The 19,389-nt window shown below is 47.3% G+C and overlaps 1 protein-coding gene across 8 annotated transcripts in view; it reads left to right on the top strand.

Annotated features, from left to right (window-relative positions):
• MARK2 (microtubule affinity regulating kinase 2) overlaps nucleotides 1–19,389 on the top strand; it is a 104,815-nt gene that overhangs the window by 23,994 nt on the left and 61,432 nt on the right. Inside the window, exon 1 of one of the 8 annotated variants that reach the window (XM_063316589.1) lies at nucleotides 110–181. The exons of the other annotated variants lie outside the window; for them this stretch is intronic. Within the exon in view, the coding sequence (XP_063172659.1) occupies nucleotides 146–181 (36 nt within the window). The 5' untranslated portion in view covers nucleotides 110–145. Of the gene's footprint in view, nucleotides 1–109; nucleotides 182–19,389 lie in introns of those variants that run through there. 8 annotated transcript variants of the gene reach the window in all.

Here is a 19,389-nt window from a genome sequence, read left to right as displayed (position 1 = left end):
CTATTTTGGGGGGGGGGGAAGAGGCTGGCAGGAAGAGGCGGTACTAATGCCATACACAGGGAAGTAACCTTTTGGTTCCTTCACAAGGAAATAGCAACTGGCTAGGAGCAGCGGCAGCAAGTCCTCTTCAGCTCACAGCTCCCCCATGACCTCGGCAATATGGAGACGACTTAATGGGCTGGTGAGTTCTTGGGAGAAAGATGGGTGTCCTTCCCTGCGCAGGACATCAAGCTGCAGTTGTGACTTTCCTGTTGCTTGACGGAGAGAATGGGCACACACTAGGTTTCTCTTTCTTCCTCCTCTCCCTCATTATTATTTTTTTTTCCTCCATCCATCTGTCTGATCCTGTTCTGGAGGACAGCCTTTCTGAAGCTCTTGTGCACACAGAGGCGTTGGACAACAATGCCCAGCATCCCCTGTCAGGGTAGCAATTCTGACTGGGAAGAATAGTGTTGGAGTTGTAACCCATCCCATTGGGAGGACCCAAATATCCATAGTGGTATTTGCAGTTTGTCCTGAGCAACCCAGTAAATCTTTCCTTCCACCCCCTCCTCTCTTCTCTTCTCTTCTTTTCCTTCAGAACTGAATCAAATCATGCCATTAGGCTCAAAGAGGCAGGAAGGTTTATCGTTTGTGTAAAATTATCCCTTCCTGCTCTCAAGTAGCAATAGTGAATATTTATCTGGCTTGGCTTTCATTTCACCTCTTTCGTCCTAAACGTGCTTGCTTCCATTACCTAATACTTGGAGGGGTCGTTCATTATAAGGTCTGAAGTTGCAGCAAAGAGGTGCCTAAGAAAGTAAGACGAGGTGATAGGAACGTGTGAACGTTTTCCTCGGGGGAAGCCTGGCACATCACAGGCCTAGCTGTACATTATAAAGGCTAAGACAAATAGCCACGCTGAAGCGAAGCATTGTTATCAGGCACCCTGCAAGTCTTGCAGCCCTGAGGACTGCTTGAATGAACCTGAATGAACAGCCTGAAGTTCCTGTACGGTTCCCAGGGATGGTGTGGAGCTGTGGAAGCTGCCTGGGAAAAGTTTGAATGAGCTCAGATTTTGCCTGTAGCTCTGAACGAAGAAGCTGGAGTGGTCTTACATGTGTGCCTGGGCAGTCATGCTATTAATGGCTCCTTTTATACCTCAGCTATTTTTACGGATGGCACGCATCATACTACAGCCGGCCAGAAAAGCAGAGGTGCCTTGCGTTTACTTTGGTGTCCTTGAATAATGTGCAAGCGTGTTTGCTGCTTGCATCTTTCTCCTCAGCCTGATGGCTAGCAGGAAGGCAAATAGAAGCCCTTTCTACTTCAAATGTTTTAAGCAATTTGCCTTAATTCAGGAGAGGCTGAGCATGGGCCATGGGTGCTTCTAGAATTGATTTTCTCCCTCTTATCTCACAAGAAGCCTTGACAGATGGTAGATGCTCCCGGCTTCTCTGTTGTCTTTTACTAAATGCACTCATAGCATCACGATTACTGGAGTACATTGACCATGGTGTCAGAAGGCCAAAAGTTTGAGGATGAAGGACATCCTTCCTGCCCCCTGCCTACCCAGGGTCAGGGAGTATGAATCTGGTAGAACTTGAACCCCACTCCGACCGTTAGTTACACCGCCTTGTCCTCGCCAGCGTTTTTCTTCTTCTTTCTGGTGCTTGGTGATTTCAGATCCCACGTTTAGCCTTTTATTTCTCAGTCTTGCAGCAGACAGAAGATTCAGTATTGCGACATGTCTGAAATGAAACACGACTTAGGGACCCTCGGTAGGTTTTTATGTCTAGTTGTTACCTGGTTGCTGCTGTTATTTCATGTGGCCACTGATGCTGACAAGGAAAAGGTGCCTTCCGGTCAGGTGTTGTGAGGAAGATAAATTGGAATAGAGAAATGTCACAACATCCCAGTTGCATGTTGCTTGTTCAGGTGGCTTTGCAAATATATTTCATCCCAGGTTCAGTGTCCAGTATCTCCAGGAATGGCTGGGAAAGACTCCTATGGAGCATTGAGTTGACTCTATTTAAGGCAGATGTTTGTCCCCTCCTTCATCTTCTCAGTTTTGTTTCTCTAGCTGTGTGCTGCTGTTTGGCCTTTTGAGGACTCTGGTGATTTTGGCAGGGTGGTTGAACTGTGTTCTGGGGGGAAATAACATGGAGAGGAATTTTACAGAAGAAGGCCTGTGGCCTATTCTCTGTTGGCCGAGAGCTGAAGACACAGAATGAAGGTCATAAGTTACAGGAAGAGAAATTCTGAATGAATGTTAGCAGTATCTTTGACCGGAGTAATTTGAAAATAGAACTGATTTCCTAGGCAGAACGATGGGGCCCCCATCCCTGGTTTTGCTCAAGCAGGGGTCAGACCACTGGCAGGGGCTCTTTAAACTGGGCATCTGCATTGAGGAGAGGATTAGCATTAACCCTGTTTCTCAGTCCTGGCTGTTTATGTGTGGAGTTCAACTCCCGGAATTCCTCAGCCAGCGTGAAAGTGGCTGAGCTGGCCTCTTCCATCTCTATGATTCTAGGAAATCAGATTCTGCAGGAGTAAGGTGAATGGGTCGCCTTCTCCAGGCCATAACAACAAGGCTATTATGAATGTGTTTTCTCAGCTCACACAAGGTGGCCAGAGCCCCACATGAAGAGCCACGCTCCCTGCATTTTGCTCCAGAATCTTCCACCTGCAGGACTGACTGTCCTGATGGCATGACGTAGAGTGGGAGGAAGCCTTGAAACCTCTGAGATTACCGTCACCTTTCCTTTCCTTTTCGGTTCTCAGCTCTGTTGGAATTTTGCACATGCAAACACTGCTGATGGAATACGCCTTTTGGTACATCCTGCTTGAAAGTATACGTTGGATGCTTTTGCGAGTGAATTACGTTGAACGTTAATCTGATCCTGCTCATCCCTAAGATAATCTTGGAGAAGCAGGGATTCCCTGGGCTTTGATGCTTTTAATTTCTGGTAAACTTCTGCTCCAAGCTGAAGGATAACAGAGCTGGGTCTAGAAGTTCAGGGATGCCATAGGTAGAGCTGGAACGATAGGGGAGAGAGAGAAGGAGGCTGCAAGGTTGGAAGCCTTCCAGAAACATGGTCTCCTGGGCACCTAAAAGAAACTGGCATTGGCAGCTAGAAACGTGAAAGATTCCTGCCATACTGGGACTGTCTCTGAGGCTTCCTAAGTCTCCGCCGACACCCTTTTGATACTTCCTTTATGACTGAGAGCACTACAGATTTTATATTTAAAATATTTTCTTCTTTTCTTAAGAGTTGTGGATAGATTGCAAATGGGCTAACGGGAAATCCTCTTACATTTTCTCTGCTCCTCCATTCATACTCCCTTCAAAGCAAAAATTTGTGGCTCAGGGTTGAACTGTGGAGACCATGATGCCCTCTGAGCCTTGTTGTTTTCTTGCAGATGTTTCATTGCCAGGCTAGGCAACCACTTGGTTCGCACTGAAGATGCTGCCTAGCCTGGCAATGAAACGTCTGCAAGAAAACAACAAGGCTCAGAGAGCACTAAGGACTCTTCATATTCCCTTCTCCTGACCAGATTATCTTATTAATATGTTTTGTTTCTCAACAACCCTTTGCTGCTGCAGTTATCACAACGGCTTCAGCACAGACTCAAAGGCTGGTTTTGAGAGCTTTGCAAGACCCTTAGACTCTGAAGAGATGTTTGTGAAGGGGAAAACTCTGCATTCCCCAAATCCAGTCCTCCCTGCAGGAATTTTTTTCAGTCCTCTTGCCTTGTAAACAAGTTGCCCCATAACATACTCACTCTGGTTCACAAGTGGCTCTTATCTGGGAGTGAAGTGCTGGTGTCAGGCTTTGAGATAAAGCAAATCTGTTGGCCAACTAAAGGCGTACTGGCACAAAGTCAGAGACTGCCATTGAAATGGGATTGACTAACCTACAGGCAGATGGCTTCCGGTGCTTGCTGACGTCCCTTGGTTCATAATATAATCTAGCTTCTAATAATATATTTCATATAGATAGTGCTGTAGAAGAGCCCGTGTATGATGCACAAAACGGCAAGCCAGCATTGTAAAGCATACAGGGTTAGAGTGTGAGCCGTAGGCAGCTACGCTCTCAACATCTCCGGCTTGGAATTTATTTATTTATTTATTTATATTTTATTTTATTTTATCTAATTTGTCCCCGCCCATCTCCTCCCGTCGGGGGACTCTGGGCGGCTTACAGCAATCGATTAAACACAACCACCATAAAATACACAGTATAAAAATACAAAAATAATATAAATAAAGGTAAAAATGAAGAATCCAGGTGGCGAAAGAATCTAAAGCAGTCCAAGTGTGGGAGGAGTGGTCTATAGCGACCATCCCCATGTAGATCCATTCCCCTCTCCGCCCCAAGCAAGGCGGCAGAACCAGGTCTCCAGACTCCGCCGAAAGGCCAGGAGCGATGGGGCCAATCTCACCTCTGGGGGCAGCATGTTCCACAGGGCGGGAGCTACTGCAGAGAAGGCCCACCTCCTGGACCCTGCTAGATGAAATTCCTTTGCTGATGGGGTCCGTAGCATGCCCGCCCTGCACGATCGGGTGGGACAGGTTGATGTAATGGGGAAGAGGCGGTCCCTCAGGTAACCTGGCCCCATGCCATGTAGGGCTTTAAAGGTAATAACCAACACCTTGAATTGGACCCGGAAGCAAACTGGTACCCAGTGCAGTTAGCACAGCAGTGGTGTGACATGTGCCCTTTATTTATTCAATTTATTTATTCAGTTTATATAGCTGCCCATCTCAAGCCAGTGACTCTGACCATTTTTTCTTCCCAGTGAGTTTCTAGTTATCGTCAGTAGGAGAGGTCCAGCGGGGGATGTGCTTGAAAATAACAAGCTAGGATTCTCTAAAATTCCACGAAGGGGAATCTTAATCCCTGCTTTAATCCCCAGATTGCTGTGAAAACTGCTAGCACGCTGCAGTTTAGCCAGAAAAATTGTGGCAGGTTTCCTCACAGATTCTGCCCCGTGCCAGTGGGAGTGATATGGGCAGCCATTTGAAAGCCATCATGGTGTACAGCTTGGCTTGCTTATTTGAGTTCCTACATCCCACTAACACTGCTTTTAGACACCTTGCAGAAAGGCATCTTGTGGTTTTGGTCCCAAACGCCACAGGATGCACTTCCCTCGTCCTTGCAAGCCAATGGGGATGACCACGTAGTTCCAGGCCTGGGAGGGACAATGGAAACGAATGAGTCTATAATGATACTAAACCTTATATTAATGAGTAAATATATACATATATATTATATATTACAGTAATTATTTTTTTGTGAGCCAATTGCAATGGAATTCCATTCTAATGTGCACCGTGGTGTGTAGCGGGATGACAATAAATTCCATTCTACTTTTCCTGAGCGTGATCAACTGGCGGCCACTGGATCACTTCCCTGGCTCGCCCTGCTGCAGGTCCCCCCCTTCCCCCTGCTTCAGCTTTTCTCTTTTTGAGAGCGCTTGTTTTCCTGGCTGCTTCTGATTCCATAAAGAGTTTCCCAGCACTGAAGCATAGACCCCCACTTGGCTTGATTTCACAGGAGGAAGGATAGAGAGAGAGAGAGAGAGAGGGAGAGGCTTCCAAAACTGCCCAAGGTGTTTGGTGTCTGCAGTGCACCAAAGATGCTTCTCTCTGCAGGATGCTTACAAAAAGGAACAGGAGGGTAGAGCCCAGATGGACATCTGCTCCGTAGCCAGCTTTGCATTCTCTTTGTACCGTTACAGGTTCGGTCTGAATATCAGAAGCAGCTTGTAGACCAAAATCAAGCTGGCTGGTCTTGTAGCCCGGGAAAACTCTCAGTTGAATGTGGGCAGCTTTCCCATTTTTGAGGCAGAGGCTTTTTTTCCTGATTGCTTGCTAATTGATTCTGTCCCCCCCACCCCCCAGGGGCAGAACCTGTGACCTTTTTGGTGCTAAAAAAAAAAAGTCTGGAGAATCCCAGCATTTACTTAAAGAAGGAGGTTCTTCCATTCTCATAGGTCAGAAAGGAAGCTGTGGGAAAGGATGCTGGCAATGCATTGGAATGATCCAGTGCAACCCTTTCACACATCACTCTAAACTGCACCTTGCTTAACTATAGCTGGTTTGACAAGCCATAATTGGCTGGGCTTTCACAACAGAGTACAGAAAAACTGAACCGTGCTGCATCTTAGTATGATGTGTGAAATGTGTGACCATTTGGAAGGCTGCTGCTCTTGACGAACTTTTGTCAAGTTCCCCTTCTTTATTTCAGGTCTCAAATCACCTGCTTCAATGCTTTGCCCTGTTTCCTCTTACAGAACCTTAGAACTGTGGAGGTGGAAGGGTTCCTAAGGATCACCTAGTCTAACCTTCTGCAACGTGCAGGAAAACTGGACATCCACGAGAGGTGGCTTTCCTGCCTCTTTTTAAAAGCCTCCAGAGATGAAGAGCCCACCATCTTGGCAGGTAGACCGTTCCACTGTGGTGTGGATCTTTCAGTCAGAAAACTTTTCCTTATATTTAAATAATACCTAATTAGCTGCCCATTATTGCTGGTCCTCATTTCCGCAGCAGTGGAAGATAGGTCCTGGCCATCTTCCTTATGGCACCCTTTTATTTTGTCAAACCGGATGAATTTAATTTTACCATATCATTTTGGTAACATTTGCAGTACTATTAACAACCCTGCATACAGGTAGTCCTCACTTAACGACCCTAATGGGGGCCTGCAACTCTGTCACTAAGCGAAGCAGCCATTAAGCAAAAGAGCACGTGACCACCCCACTCAGTGATGGCAGATCCGGCAGTCCCAGTTGCCATCGTTAAGTGAGTCCCGCACAGTCATTAGCTGAGGACCCATCCTGATCCAAGCCATTCCTGGCTTGGTCCCTCCCAGCCCTGAGCCTCAGTAATTCCAAGGCAAGGGACGCTTTCAGGGGATCACTGAGCCAGAAAAGGCCGACTCACTTCTGCCCTGTGTGAACTGCCTCCACTTCAACTCCCCCTACCCGCCTGTCACCCCCCCCATCTCTGCCCGCTTGGCCACCCTGCTCAGCATGGCAAAGATGAAGAGGCCGCTGTATTCCATGGCCACCTATCTGCCACCCCCACCCCCAGCTGACCTTCCTCCTACTTCCTCCGCCTCATTGTCCCCGGGGTGGTGGTGGGGTGAGCCCAGCACCAGCAGAGCCCGCCACCATTACCACCGCCCCCGGGAAGACAAGGAGGAAGGTCTGCTGGGGGGGGGGGGCAGGGTGGGCCAGCGCTCAGCTTGCCCTCGCTACTGCCCCCACCCTCTGGATTACAAGGAGGAGGAAGGTCCGTGGGGGGCGCCGGAGTGGAATAGGCGGCCTCTTCACCTTGGCCATTCTGTGAAGGGCAGCCAAAGGTAGGTGGGACGCTGCGGCCGTCGTAAATGCACCATGACTGCCAAGTGCAGGAGTTTTGATCACGTGACCCCAGTGCTGCAATGGTGGTAAGCGCGAGGACCGGTCGTAAGTCCATTTTTTCAGCGCGTTCGTAATATTGAATGGTCGCTGAACAGATGGTCTTTAAGCGAGGACTATATTGGTACATTTTGGGGATAAGGGCTCTTTCTAGGTTCAGTAGTTGCCAGCTCTGCTCTGTTCCTGTGCAGGAATGTAACTAGCCAAAACGCTTTCTCTGGTGCCCCAAATCCATACGACAAGGACCGCCCAAGAGGTGATGTTAGCAGAAGACTCTCCTACAGGTCTGTTAAGATTCTTTCCAGAAAAGCTGGAAATCTTTGTGGGGGCGGATGGAGGTATTTATCAGGAACAGCGTAACTTTAACAAGTGAAATTGTAGCCACTTCTTCATCACTGTTGAACTCTGACCCAAAGTCAGATTAAAAATAAGCTCAGACTTCCAGCTGCATTTTATAAATAGTCCCTTCCTTGCCTAGTTGACAGTGGCAAACAAGGACGGTTTCCAGATGAACTCCTGTGTTTCCAGCAAGAACCCTTTTTGGACCGAAAGGGCGAAAAGCACTTCCCTCGGCAGCCCTAAATGACCAACAAGTAGGCCTGGAGGATTTAAGCCGCCCTGGAAAACTCGGTGTGGATTTTTAAAGACCTGTCTGGGCTGCTCTCGGATGCAAAGGGGGTGGGGGGGGTTGGAAGGAGCTACTCCAGACAGAACAAGCAGCTTGGGGCTGCTCTCTTCAAGGGAGAGCTGCAGAGTTGGCAAGCATCCTGGTGTGCAGTTGATCCTGTGGCGCATACAAAGCTGCCCCCCCCCTTTTCCTCCTCCTCTGTTGGCAGTTTCTATATTATTGATGTCCTGCCAGCGTATATGCAGAATTGCTTAACTCCAGAATAATGGTGTAAACAAGGATAAGCACTCCGATTGTTTCAACCCGTGCTTGGTCGGATTTTCTTACTCCCTTCAAAAGCCTTCAGTGCTTCTCTCAGCTCGGGTGCAAACACCAGAGGCCTCTGGGCTGGTTCCCAAATGGGTTGGGCCATCCCGGCAACCCGCCAGGCTGCTGGCAGTGGTGGGGGAGTCACAAGGGCAGTGGCTTTTGGATCACAAAGGACAGGGGGAAAGTCCTGAAGGAGAGCAGAGAACAGATCATATGAAGGGCTCCGGGGCCCACCCAACGCATTCCAACAGGGATTTTTTGTATAGCACACAACAACTCTCCATCGTGCTCCCTGGACCTTTTCTCGGCAAACTTTTTAGCAGTGAGCGTAGCAGGATTCTGAATTTGAGAGGGCTGCAGCTCATCTGGGGAGACCATGTTTTACACACGAGTATGCTGTCTCCAGCTAAATGGGAAATGTACAGGTAGTCCTCGACTTACGACCGAAATTGGGAGCAGAATTTCCATCATAAGTCATTGCAGTCATAAGTCGAGTCACCTTGTGACCGGACCTGATTTTACAACTATTTTTATGGAGGTTGTTAAGTGAATCCAGCTTCCCTAATGGGCATTTTTTGCCAGAAAAAGGCAAAAAAGTCACAAAATGCGATCATATGACCGTGGGATGCTGCAACCAGTTGTAAATGCAAGCCCATTGCCAAGCACCCAAAATGCGATCATGTGGCTGCGGGGTGGTGGTGTGACCTTTTGTGACACTCGGAAGTGCTTTACAGGTCGTAAAGCACACATTCCGAGGCTGTCGTAACTTAGGACCGTCATTAAATGAATGGTTGTAAGTCAAGGGCTACCCATATAAGGCTTTGGCTGTGGGAAAAGCTGTGTTTTCCTTCCCCAAGATGGTAGTTTAATTTGGTTTTGGCTATTGTTCTTTTACTTGCTTTTTATGTTTTAATGCAGTGTTTCTCAACTTTTTTTTTGTCTGTGGTCCCCTTCTGACCCTGTTTTTCTCCAGGGGCCCCCTTGTCCAGGTCTCATTACCAGTGGAAAAGGATCTCCACTTACACACTAGGCTTGTAAACAGAAGGCATGCTTTCATTTCTAATCATTTCAGTAATGCAGTTTACAATACACAATTGCATACAAAATTTTACTCTTAATGTAATTTATTAGTCCCTTGGGACAGTAAATGGTGCTTTTTCTGGTGTCAGTTAGGTCTTGCCTCCAAATGGGCAGCCTGTAGTTTTGTTCTTCTCGTTGATCATGGCTCGATTCTAACTGTCAGAGCGAACACAGGCTGCCGTTTACCTGTTCAAGTATCGTGGCAAACTGTGGCTTGTTCTAACAGGGAAGGAAGCAGCTACCTACAGAAGCCAGCTTCCGTGCTCTTTCTTTAATTTGGCAAACTGTGATTTGGTAGGGCCTCTGAGCTAAGCTAATCCTTTTGTGACTAATGTGCTGGTTTAAAAAGGAACATTCCTATCCTTGCTCCAGCATATCTGGGTTTCTGATAGGTGTCTTGGTTTTCTAAAGCAGGAAACTCCTAACTTCAGTTCTTTGCCTGTTTAACAAAGGTCCTGAATCCTCCGTTGCTGTGGAAATGGCACTCGCTTAGTTGAACTCTTCCAAGTGTGTGTGTGTGTGTGTGTGTGTGTTGTGCATGTAACGCATATGGTACTGGAGAGACCTATTTATTGAACTCAGGGGAATAGCAGGGAGTTTTGCACAAATCGGGACCTTTACACATCCTGTCCTGGCAGGGCCTTGGGCAAAGAGGTGCTGATTATACAGGATGAACCAACAGAGATTCCAGACAGTTGTCTCTGCTTAATTCCCTCTCCTGAAAATAAACAGCTGTTGGATTTTGTATGTCTTGCAGCCATCTTTCAGCAGTGGCCCAAGAATGGTTTGTGCCCATCTTCCTTCTTGAATTTTGCTTGCCTGGCAGACCCCTTCCCTTCCCAGCATCTTAGACGCGTGCATGTGTATATAATTTTTATGAGAGCCAGTTTGGCGTTGTGGTTAAGGCACCAGGCTAGAAACCGGGAGGCCGTGAGTTCTAGTGCCGCCTTAGGCACAAAGCCAGCTGGGTGACCTTGGGCCAGCCACTCTCTCTCAGCCCTGGGAAGGAGGCAGTGGCCAACCACTTCTGAAAAACCTTGCCAAGAGAACTGCAGGGGCTTGTCCAGGCAGTCTCCGAGAATCAGACACGAGTGAACGGATTAAAAAAAAAAAGCATTTATAAGGACCTGTTTTAAACTGTAGCCAGTTTCTTGTTCTATCCTTGAAATTGTAGGCACAAGGCAATTGTAGGCACTCCTAACTCTGGCACAAACTAAATGTGTGAACTTCAACTTTCAGAACTCAGATTTCCCCAATGGCCTTGCTGGCTGGGGAATTCTGGGAGTTGAAGTCTGTCCACCTGGAGGGCGCCAAAGTTGTGAAAGGCTGCATTAGCAGGAAGCAAGGCCTTTATTCCTGCTGTGATCGTGAGTACAGCAAGGGGCTTAAAGAGTGTTAAAGTAATAAATAACTAATCCATAAAAGCTGGTCTTGAATAGACACGCAAACAGCAGTATGGAGCTATGGAATAATTAGATTACATTCCCCCCAGCTCTCAAAATTCTTTGAGTACTTTAAATGCCTTTTCTATGCCCGCAGCCCTCTCCTTGAATACCCGAGTGGTGGTGTGCTGCTTTGTTCCTACAACTTTGCCTGAACTTTTTTTAATTACACGAAGTGCACGCACACACACTGGAAGATAAGCCCAGCCGTGTAACCGAACGAAAGACGCCACGTTCTTTCCTGTTACTTCCGATTATGTCTTTACTCCCCCACCATCCCAGAAATTTCCCCATTTCTGTTGAAATTTAGACTGTAAGTTCCGTGGTTTTTCTTGATTAGACCTGCAAACCGAGGAGCGTGCCACACGAACGTGCCAAGTATGCGCCCAAATTACACCCCATTTGGGCAGGAAGAGCAGAAAATGCAAATCCTGTCCCATCTACTACTTTTATAAAGAGCATCTCTGGGCAGTTGTAAGAACTGAAGCTGGTGATAAAGTATCTAGCCGGTTGAGTTTCTGCTTTCGCTACTTGCTGAAAGCTTCTGGAGGGCTGAGATTTATTGGAATTTCTGGTGAAGTCTTCCAGCGGAGAGGAGTGGGCTTCTCCATACCCCGAGTAGGGCTAACTCTTTTTACCAGGGAAGAGAGAAACAACATGTCACTGCTCGGCTTTTTATTGACTGGAATTTCCCAAATCTTGCCTGCCCTTCCAAGAAAAACAATTTCCTGTGCCCCAAGTTAGAAAAATGGGTTGTAATCAATATATAATACCCACCCTGTGAAACTGATGGAGTTGCTGTTTTTAGAGGAGGTCCACCCTAAAAGAAAGGAGGAACCCTGTCTCCAACTTGGGGGCAACCTCCGCATGTGTGAAGTCTCAGCAGTGGAATTCTGAGAGTTAAGCGTTCCTGCATCTGGAAGGTGCCCGGGTTGGAAAGTCTGCCATACGGGTTTCCCATGAAAATGTTCTTACACGGAGGACGCTTCTCTTGTCTTCTGCTTATCAGGGGATAAGTGCCATGAAAGATGCTAGCAGATGCTTGAGACGAGATGATGGAATAGAGGCAAAGCTGTACCGTAGGTGATTTTGGTTTGTTAGAACAAGTTCAGCTAGAAATACGACTCCCGTCGGAGGTGGATGTGTGAGAGAAAGCTGCATTTCTGTACAGGCTTGTAGCTGTATGCTGTGTGTGTGGGTGCACCAGCAAACAGAAACCAGGCAACTGGCTTGCCTCACCCATGGGCTGTCTGCATCCAAATGTGAACTGTCTTTGTCTGGGAGGGGAAAAAAAACACCAGGCGTTTGGAAAAGGGCCATTTTTGGATACATCAGGCCTTTTAACCGCGCTGCATGTCTCTTCGTACTCCCCAAGTCCTTTGCTTTCCTCCAAAATACGAACCGGCAAGGAACTGATGCTCCTTTTTCATTCATTAAACAGATAAACTTGAACTGGTACGACATCAGGGATTGCATTCCCAAGAGACCGCAATGGCCAAGAAAGGTGAGACTCAGAGGGGATCCTCGGGAAGACTGAGTCATAGGCAGTAAAGTGCCTCATTCAAATAGATTTATAGTGTCATCCTCATTAACAGCATGAGTTTATTTATTCATACACACACACACACACACACACACACACATATAATGTATACACACACACAGTGTAGTCCTCGCTTAACGACCACAATTGGGACCAGAATTTTGGTTGCTAAGTGAAGCGGTCATTAAGCAAATCTGACCCAATTTTACAACCTTTTTTTGCGGCAGCAGTTAAGCAAATCATCATGGGCATTAAGCAAACCATGTTATTAAGTGAATCAGGAAATGAGGAAAACATTAGTAATTCCAACCGACTGGAGTATAAGAGGGAGGGAACAGTAAACACAGGCTTTCAAGATTCTGTTACTATAACGTTGCGTTTACCAACTTCAGCAGCTTGTGCGAACTTCAGCTCCCAGAATTGCCCAGCTGGCTGGGGAATTCTAGGAGTTGAAGTCCACACTTCTTAAAGTGGCCAAGATTGGAAAACACTGCTATAGCCTAGCTCAATACCGTTAGGGTTCCAGTCATCACTGGGGAGTCTGTTTCCTGACCTAGCCTATCTCGGAGGGCTGGCAGAATGGTATGGAAAAATTAAACGCCAAAGCAAGTTGGTGAGCAGTGGTGTATTTTCCTGGGCTTGTTCAGGAGGCTACGTCGTCCCAGCCCGTGTTTAGAACAAGAACAGAAAATTCGGGGTGGGGGGCATCTATTCATTTCCAAAATCATCCTTTCTTGTCAGCCAGATTGAACCTTGTCTTCCTCGTGTCCTACAGAAGCTGGGTGGTGGTAGAAAGAAGCTTACCGAACATAGTTAGTCATAACGTCACAGTTTGCTAAGCTTAGTGTCTCCGTTGCTTCTTACATTTTCTTACATTTCTTAATCATCGTCCTTCCGCCAAAGAAAATATCCGTCATCGTTTTATCTGTCCAGTGACCCCTCATGGCAGGTTAGATTCCCTTGGCCGTCGGTATTCGTGTTGCATTCCCCTTCCTGTCTTGCATTGTCATAGAAAATCACGTGTTTCCTTTTACCTCCCTCAACACTCTTCAGAGAGAGAGGCAGAATATTTGTCATGCCACTTAACTTGCAAATGTTAAGTAGCTAATTTGGTCGGGCAAAAAAGAACGTGGTTAATTGCATCGTTCGGTTGGGCCAACACAGTGGGCTGGCTTTTACCACTGGCGGGGTGGGGCGGGGGAAACATTCTTTTTGCCTAAATGTGATGGTTAGGGTGAGTGCGGCCAGAGCAAGCGATGTGGGACATGCTGAGTCAGTTCGCAACTCTTTTCTCAATCCGTTCTCTGTTTGTACGTACCATTTGGAAGAGGTAGCCTCCTTCATTCTCTCCCTTCTCATCCCCACGTGAACAGGACACCCTAGGATGGTGCAGATCTGCTAGACAGCTGTGTTTACGAAGACCTCTTCCTTCCCTGCCAGGGAACACATCACATCAGGCATTGCATCTTGGCACAGGTGGCCTGCTTGCACAAGGAACCCCCCCCCCCAACTTACCTCTGAAAGCAGCCTTTGCTGCTGATAGTGATCCTGCCTTGCTTGACTGTGCTTTTCTCTCCTAATGGCTGCCTTCCTGCCATTCCCAAGCAATAATTGGGGTGATTATGTGAAAAGGCAGGCAAACCACCAGTGCTTCATCCAGCCTTCCCCAACGTGGCTACCGTCCTATGTGTGGTCTTTAATTCTTCTTAAACCAGCATGGCCATCCTTGGGAATCCTGGGAGTTAAAATCCACATCTGTAAAAGATACCCAAGTGGGAAAAAGCTAGTTTAAGGGTACAGTCTTCCTTTTGCCTACTCATGTTATCTATCTATCTATCTATCTATCTAATCTATCTATTGCTCGCATTTATGTGGCTGCCCATCTGACACAAGGCTGCTCTGGTTGGTGTACAATGTCATCTGCTGCCTATTAGGTGAGAGCAGGGCCCCAACTAGGGGGGGGGGGATGGGGCATGTGCCCTGGGCACCGCGCTGGGGGAAGTGCCAAAATGGGTGCGGAATCCACGTTTGCCCTGGGTGACACAGACCCTAGTTGAAGGCCTGGGTGAGAGAAATATTCCTGGGAATATTTTATGATGCTGTAATCCTCAGTAAAAGGAGCAAACGGAAACCTTGAGTCCTCTTTCCTTTATCCTAAGCGTGTGTCCATGGGTGTGTTTGTGTGTGTTGGGTGTGTGCACGCATGCTGCTCCTGTCTTTAAGTGCTAATGTGGGAAGGACCTTGGGAGACAGGAGGCAGAGCCACAGACTGGACAACTGGCATGTGGAAGATGTCTCAGCCCACAGAAGGGGGGACGGCGTGGGAAGCGTTTCAGAAGGGACCCTTCCTAGTTTTCCACAGATGAAAGGAAAGGAGGGGAGAAATACTTTCAGCCTTGTGAGAGTCTGTTAATTTAACCAAACAATAAAGGTAGAGCTAGGACTCCTGGTGGTGGTGCTTCTTGTCTGGACTACCTAGCAGGGCTAACTTGTTTTACTGGAATGCTGTTCATAATGCAGTGACTCTGTGAGCTGAGAACTACAAAAAAAAAAAAAAGAATACTCGGATGAGGTTGGGCACATCTTCCCAACATCATTTCCATCCTCTATTTGAGTGAGGCATGAATTGCCCAGTTGTGGTGTTGGCCCAGTAGCCAGTGGGCCCATTTCCCATATAAACCTGCTTGCATGCTGGTAGTTCCCTCTTCCATCACATCCAAGATGGGATTTGTGGCATAGTAGGGCGAAACATACCCAGGAGAGTACCTCAGTGGTGGGGAATTATTTTACTTGCCCCTTTGTTCCTTTAGAAACCACCAAAAACTATTTTGTGAAATGCACCATTCAGCGGAGCAGTTTTATGGATTATACTATTGTGGCTGCTGGTTTGGGGTTTTATTTGTAAAATGGTTGGATGGTTGGTTGATGAGGATTGTTCTGCATTTTAGATAAAAAGACAGATCTAGCCTTTGGGGTAAATGGTGGTAGGTGAATACTTCCTTAAGGATGAATACTTCCTTTTGTTTCTTATGTGTTACTCCTTAAATAAATAACGCACATATTTCCCTTAAAGCAAATACATCCCTGTAAAAATTCATGTCTGCATCTGAAATACATGTATAAAGCACCATAAGAGATAAACCCTGTCCTTACATAATAACATCTCCACTATGTTGTCCTTGTTGTTTATTAGTTTAGTTGCTTCCGACTCTTCATGACTTCATGGACCAGCCCACGCCAGAGCTTCCTGTCGGTCGTCAACACCCCCAGCTCCCCCAGGGACAAGTCCGTCACCTCTAGAATGTCATCCATCCACCTTGCCCTTGGTCGGCCCCTCTTCCTTTTGCCCTCCACTCTCCCCAGCATCAGCATCTTCTCCAGGCTGTCCTGTCTTCTCATTAGGTGGCCAAAGAACTTCAGTTTTGCCTTTAATACCATTCCCTCAAGTGAGCAGTCTGGCTTTATTTCCTGGAGGATGGACTGGTTTGATCTTCTGGAAGTCCAAGGCATGCTCAGAATTTTCCTCCAACACCACAGTTCAAAAGCATAGATCTTCCTTCTCTCAGCCTTCCTTATGGTCCAGCTCTCGCAGCCATACGTTACTACGGGGAACACCATTGCTTTAACTATGCGGACCTTTGTTGTCAGTGTGATGTCTCTGCTCTTAACTATTTTATCGAGATTGGTCACTGCTCTTCTCCCAAGGATTAAGCGTCTTCTGATTTCCTGACTGCAGTCAGCATCTGCAGTAATCTTTGCACCTAGGAATACAAAGTCTTTCACTGCTTCTACATTTTCTCCCTCTATTTGCCAGTTATCAATCAAGCTGGTTGCCATAATCTTGGTTTTTTTGAGGTTTAGCTGCAAGCCAGCTTTTGCACTTTCTTCTTTCACCTTCATCATAAGGCTCCTCAGTTCCTCTTCGCTTTCAGCATCAAAGTGGTTTGTTGTTGTTGTTTATTCGTTTAGTCGCTTCCGACTCTTCGTGACTTCATGGACCAGCCCACGCCAGAGCTTCCTGTCGGTCGTCAACATCCCCAGCTCCCCCAGGGACGAGTCCGTCACCTCTAGAATATATCAAAGTGGTATCATCTGCATATCTGAGATGGTTAATGTTTCTTCCAGCGATTTTAACTCCAGCCTTGGATTCCTCAAGCCCAGCATGTCGCATGATGTGTTCTGCGTACAAGTTGAATAGGTAGGGTGAGAGTAGACAGCCCTGCCGTACTCCTTTCCCAATCTTAAACCAGGCCGTTGTTCCGTGGTCTGTTCTTACTGTTGCTACTTGGTTGTTATACAGATTCTTCAGGAGGCATACAAGATGACGTGGTATCCCCATACCACTAAGAACTTGCCACAATGTGTTATGGTCCACACAGTCAAAGGCTTTAGAATAGTCAATAAAACAGAAATAGATGTTTTTCTGAAACTCCCTGGCTTTTTCCATGATCCAGTGGATATTGGCAATTTGGTCCCTAGTTCCTCTGCCTTTTCTAAACCCAGCTTGTACATCTGGCAATTCTCGCTCCATGAATTGCTGAAGTCTACCTTGCAGGATCTTGAGCATTACCTTACTGGCATGTGAAATGAGTGCCTACCGTTGTGTAAATGCAACCTTGCTATAAACAGCTAGTCACTTCTTTTCTGCTACCAGAAAGGAAGAATAAGTTATGATACCAGTCCTAGATGAACTTTAATTGCTGTAACTCATAGTAAATAAAGTCATGTCAAACAATTAATGGGCTGCATTTTAGTTCTCCCTGTGGAATTGTTTTTTCCCAGCCTTCTTTCAGGGTTTATGTTTTGATTGACATAAAGAAAAAACTGTTTTTTTTTCCTTGTCTATAAAATGAAATGACTTCAGGATTGCTGAAAGTGACGAGCAAAGATAAATAGCTGATTTACCACCCAAATGACAGTGAGCTAGAAAATTGAGGAGTATTTGTGATTCTTTGGCTCTTGTACAGTGTTGTCACCAGGACTTTTTGTGTGATTTTTCCTGTTACAAGAGGGTAAGTACTTAAATAGGAACATTAGGAGCACTAAGATTGGGGATGCTAATCAGATTTTGGGAAGGACCACCGGAAGTTGCCTTAAACCAAACCAGGCCGTTGGGCAGTGTAGCTCCACATTCGCTAGGTCAGCATTTCTCAACCTTGGCGGCTTGGAGACGTGCGGACTTCAACTCCCAGAATTCCCCAGCCAGCCATGCCAAGGTTGAGAAACACTGCTCTGGGGGATCTGATTTCAGGTTGTGAGGAATTGGACTCTTGCTTCCGTCCCAAGGAAAGGACATGTTAGTCCTGCCAGGCCTCCAGTATTGTGAGATATGGACCGGGGCCTTCCCCGAAGCCTTCGACTCCCTCTGAAGCAAAGGAGGAAGACGTCTTCCGCCCACCCTCAGACACACACGTTGTTCCATTCCTGTAAGTTCAGTGGATGTGTTTGTGTGCGTAAGTGTAAGAAAGAGGATGTTCCCCATCCCCTTTTGGCTCTGCCTCCCCTGTCTGTCTGGCCATCAGATTGAAAATAGGTTCCTTGCCTCCGCTGTGCAGCATGCAACCTCGCAAGGAGGCACAGAGCTATTTGCGGGCATCCAAGTGTACTTGCCCTGTCTAAGCCTGGCAGTACCCAAAGCCCCATACAGCTCCCCAGAGGCTCGAAGCACCTGCAGATTTGGTCAACTGTTTGCAAACTCAAAGATCGGTCAGGTCCAGGGAAGGTCACAGCATACGGCTGGTGGGTGGCACTCTCTTTGATATGCTGCCAGCTTGGTACATGTTGGGGAAGCCTGGCCTAAAACCATCATTTTCTGCAGATAAACTGCAGGGCTCGCACTCGGTTCCTCTGCTGGTGGGGCTAGATATTTGAGAACTTGCAGACAGACCTTTAGCCCTGGGAAAACCCAGTGATGAAGCACGGAATCTCCCGTGACGTAGTTTATATTTTCTCTTATGCAGAGAATAGGGAACCGAGGCAGCTCTGCCCTTAAAGTGCTGAACACGTGGAAATGTTTAAAGAGTTTGAGATCGTTGGGCCTTCCCCATGGGGAAAGAGGGGTTCTGTGCCCAGGACCAGGAGGTCAGGGGGCCAGGCTGGGCATTGGCAAGCGAGGGGCAAGACCTCGGTTCTTTCAAAAGCTGTCCGTGACTCATAATGTCTGGTGGCATTTCTGCCTAACCTGAGGCGAACGCAAGTTATCGTTTCTTACTCTTTTCTTGCTTAATACGCGATTCGGTTTAGTGGATTTGCCCTTGGTGAGCGTAGATTTTGCCTCTTGTTTTCTCAGGCCTCTTTCACAATGTTTCCCAGCCATTGAGATGGGTGGACTTCAACTCCCAGAATTCTTAGCAGCGGTTCTCCTGGCTGGGGAATGTTGGGAGTTGAAGTCCACAGACCTTAAGAGTTCCCCAGGTTGGGGACTGCTGCTCCATCACAAAGAAAGAGTGCCTCCTGGGGAAGAAAGATGGATTGTTTCCCCATTCCTATGGTAAACCGAGACAGCTGGGGAGATGCAAGGCGAAAGGAGGTGCCCCAGCACCTTTTGAAAACAGTTTAAGAATGAGGAAAGCGTTCCTGGGGTAGCCTTGCAAAGTTGCGTCTGTTTGTACTGGCAAAGCTATTGGTGTTTCTTCCCAAACTGTCTTGAACAGGAGTTTAGAAGCAGAGCGGAATCTGGCTGGTCTTCCATTCTGCTGCAGGTCTGTCTGTCTCTCTTTTTCCTGCCTTTAAAATCTCTTCCAGGGAGAAGGGAGGTGTTTGAACTTGAGGGGACACGGGTCAAGGCATTCTTCGCCCACTCCCTGCAGTTTCGTGCTCCTGATGCCGCCTTCCCCAAACCCAGCACCTGTCCAATCCCCATCATCCCAGTCAGCACAAGCCCGGGGCCGGGGAAAGCGCTCCGAGCGCGGCGTTGTCTGGAACCCCTATCCTTTCTGGCTCCAGTTCAGCTGCACGGGCCTTTGTTTGAATAATTGCAG

Source organism: Candoia aspera, chromosome 17, assembly GCF_035149785.1.
Source record: "Candoia aspera isolate rCanAsp1 chromosome 17, rCanAsp1.hap2, whole genome shotgun sequence".
In the NCBI taxonomy this organism is placed as follows: Eukaryota; Metazoa; Chordata; class Lepidosauria; order Squamata; family Boidae; genus Candoia; species Candoia aspera.
This window is presented reverse-complemented; position numbering and strand designations above follow the sequence as displayed.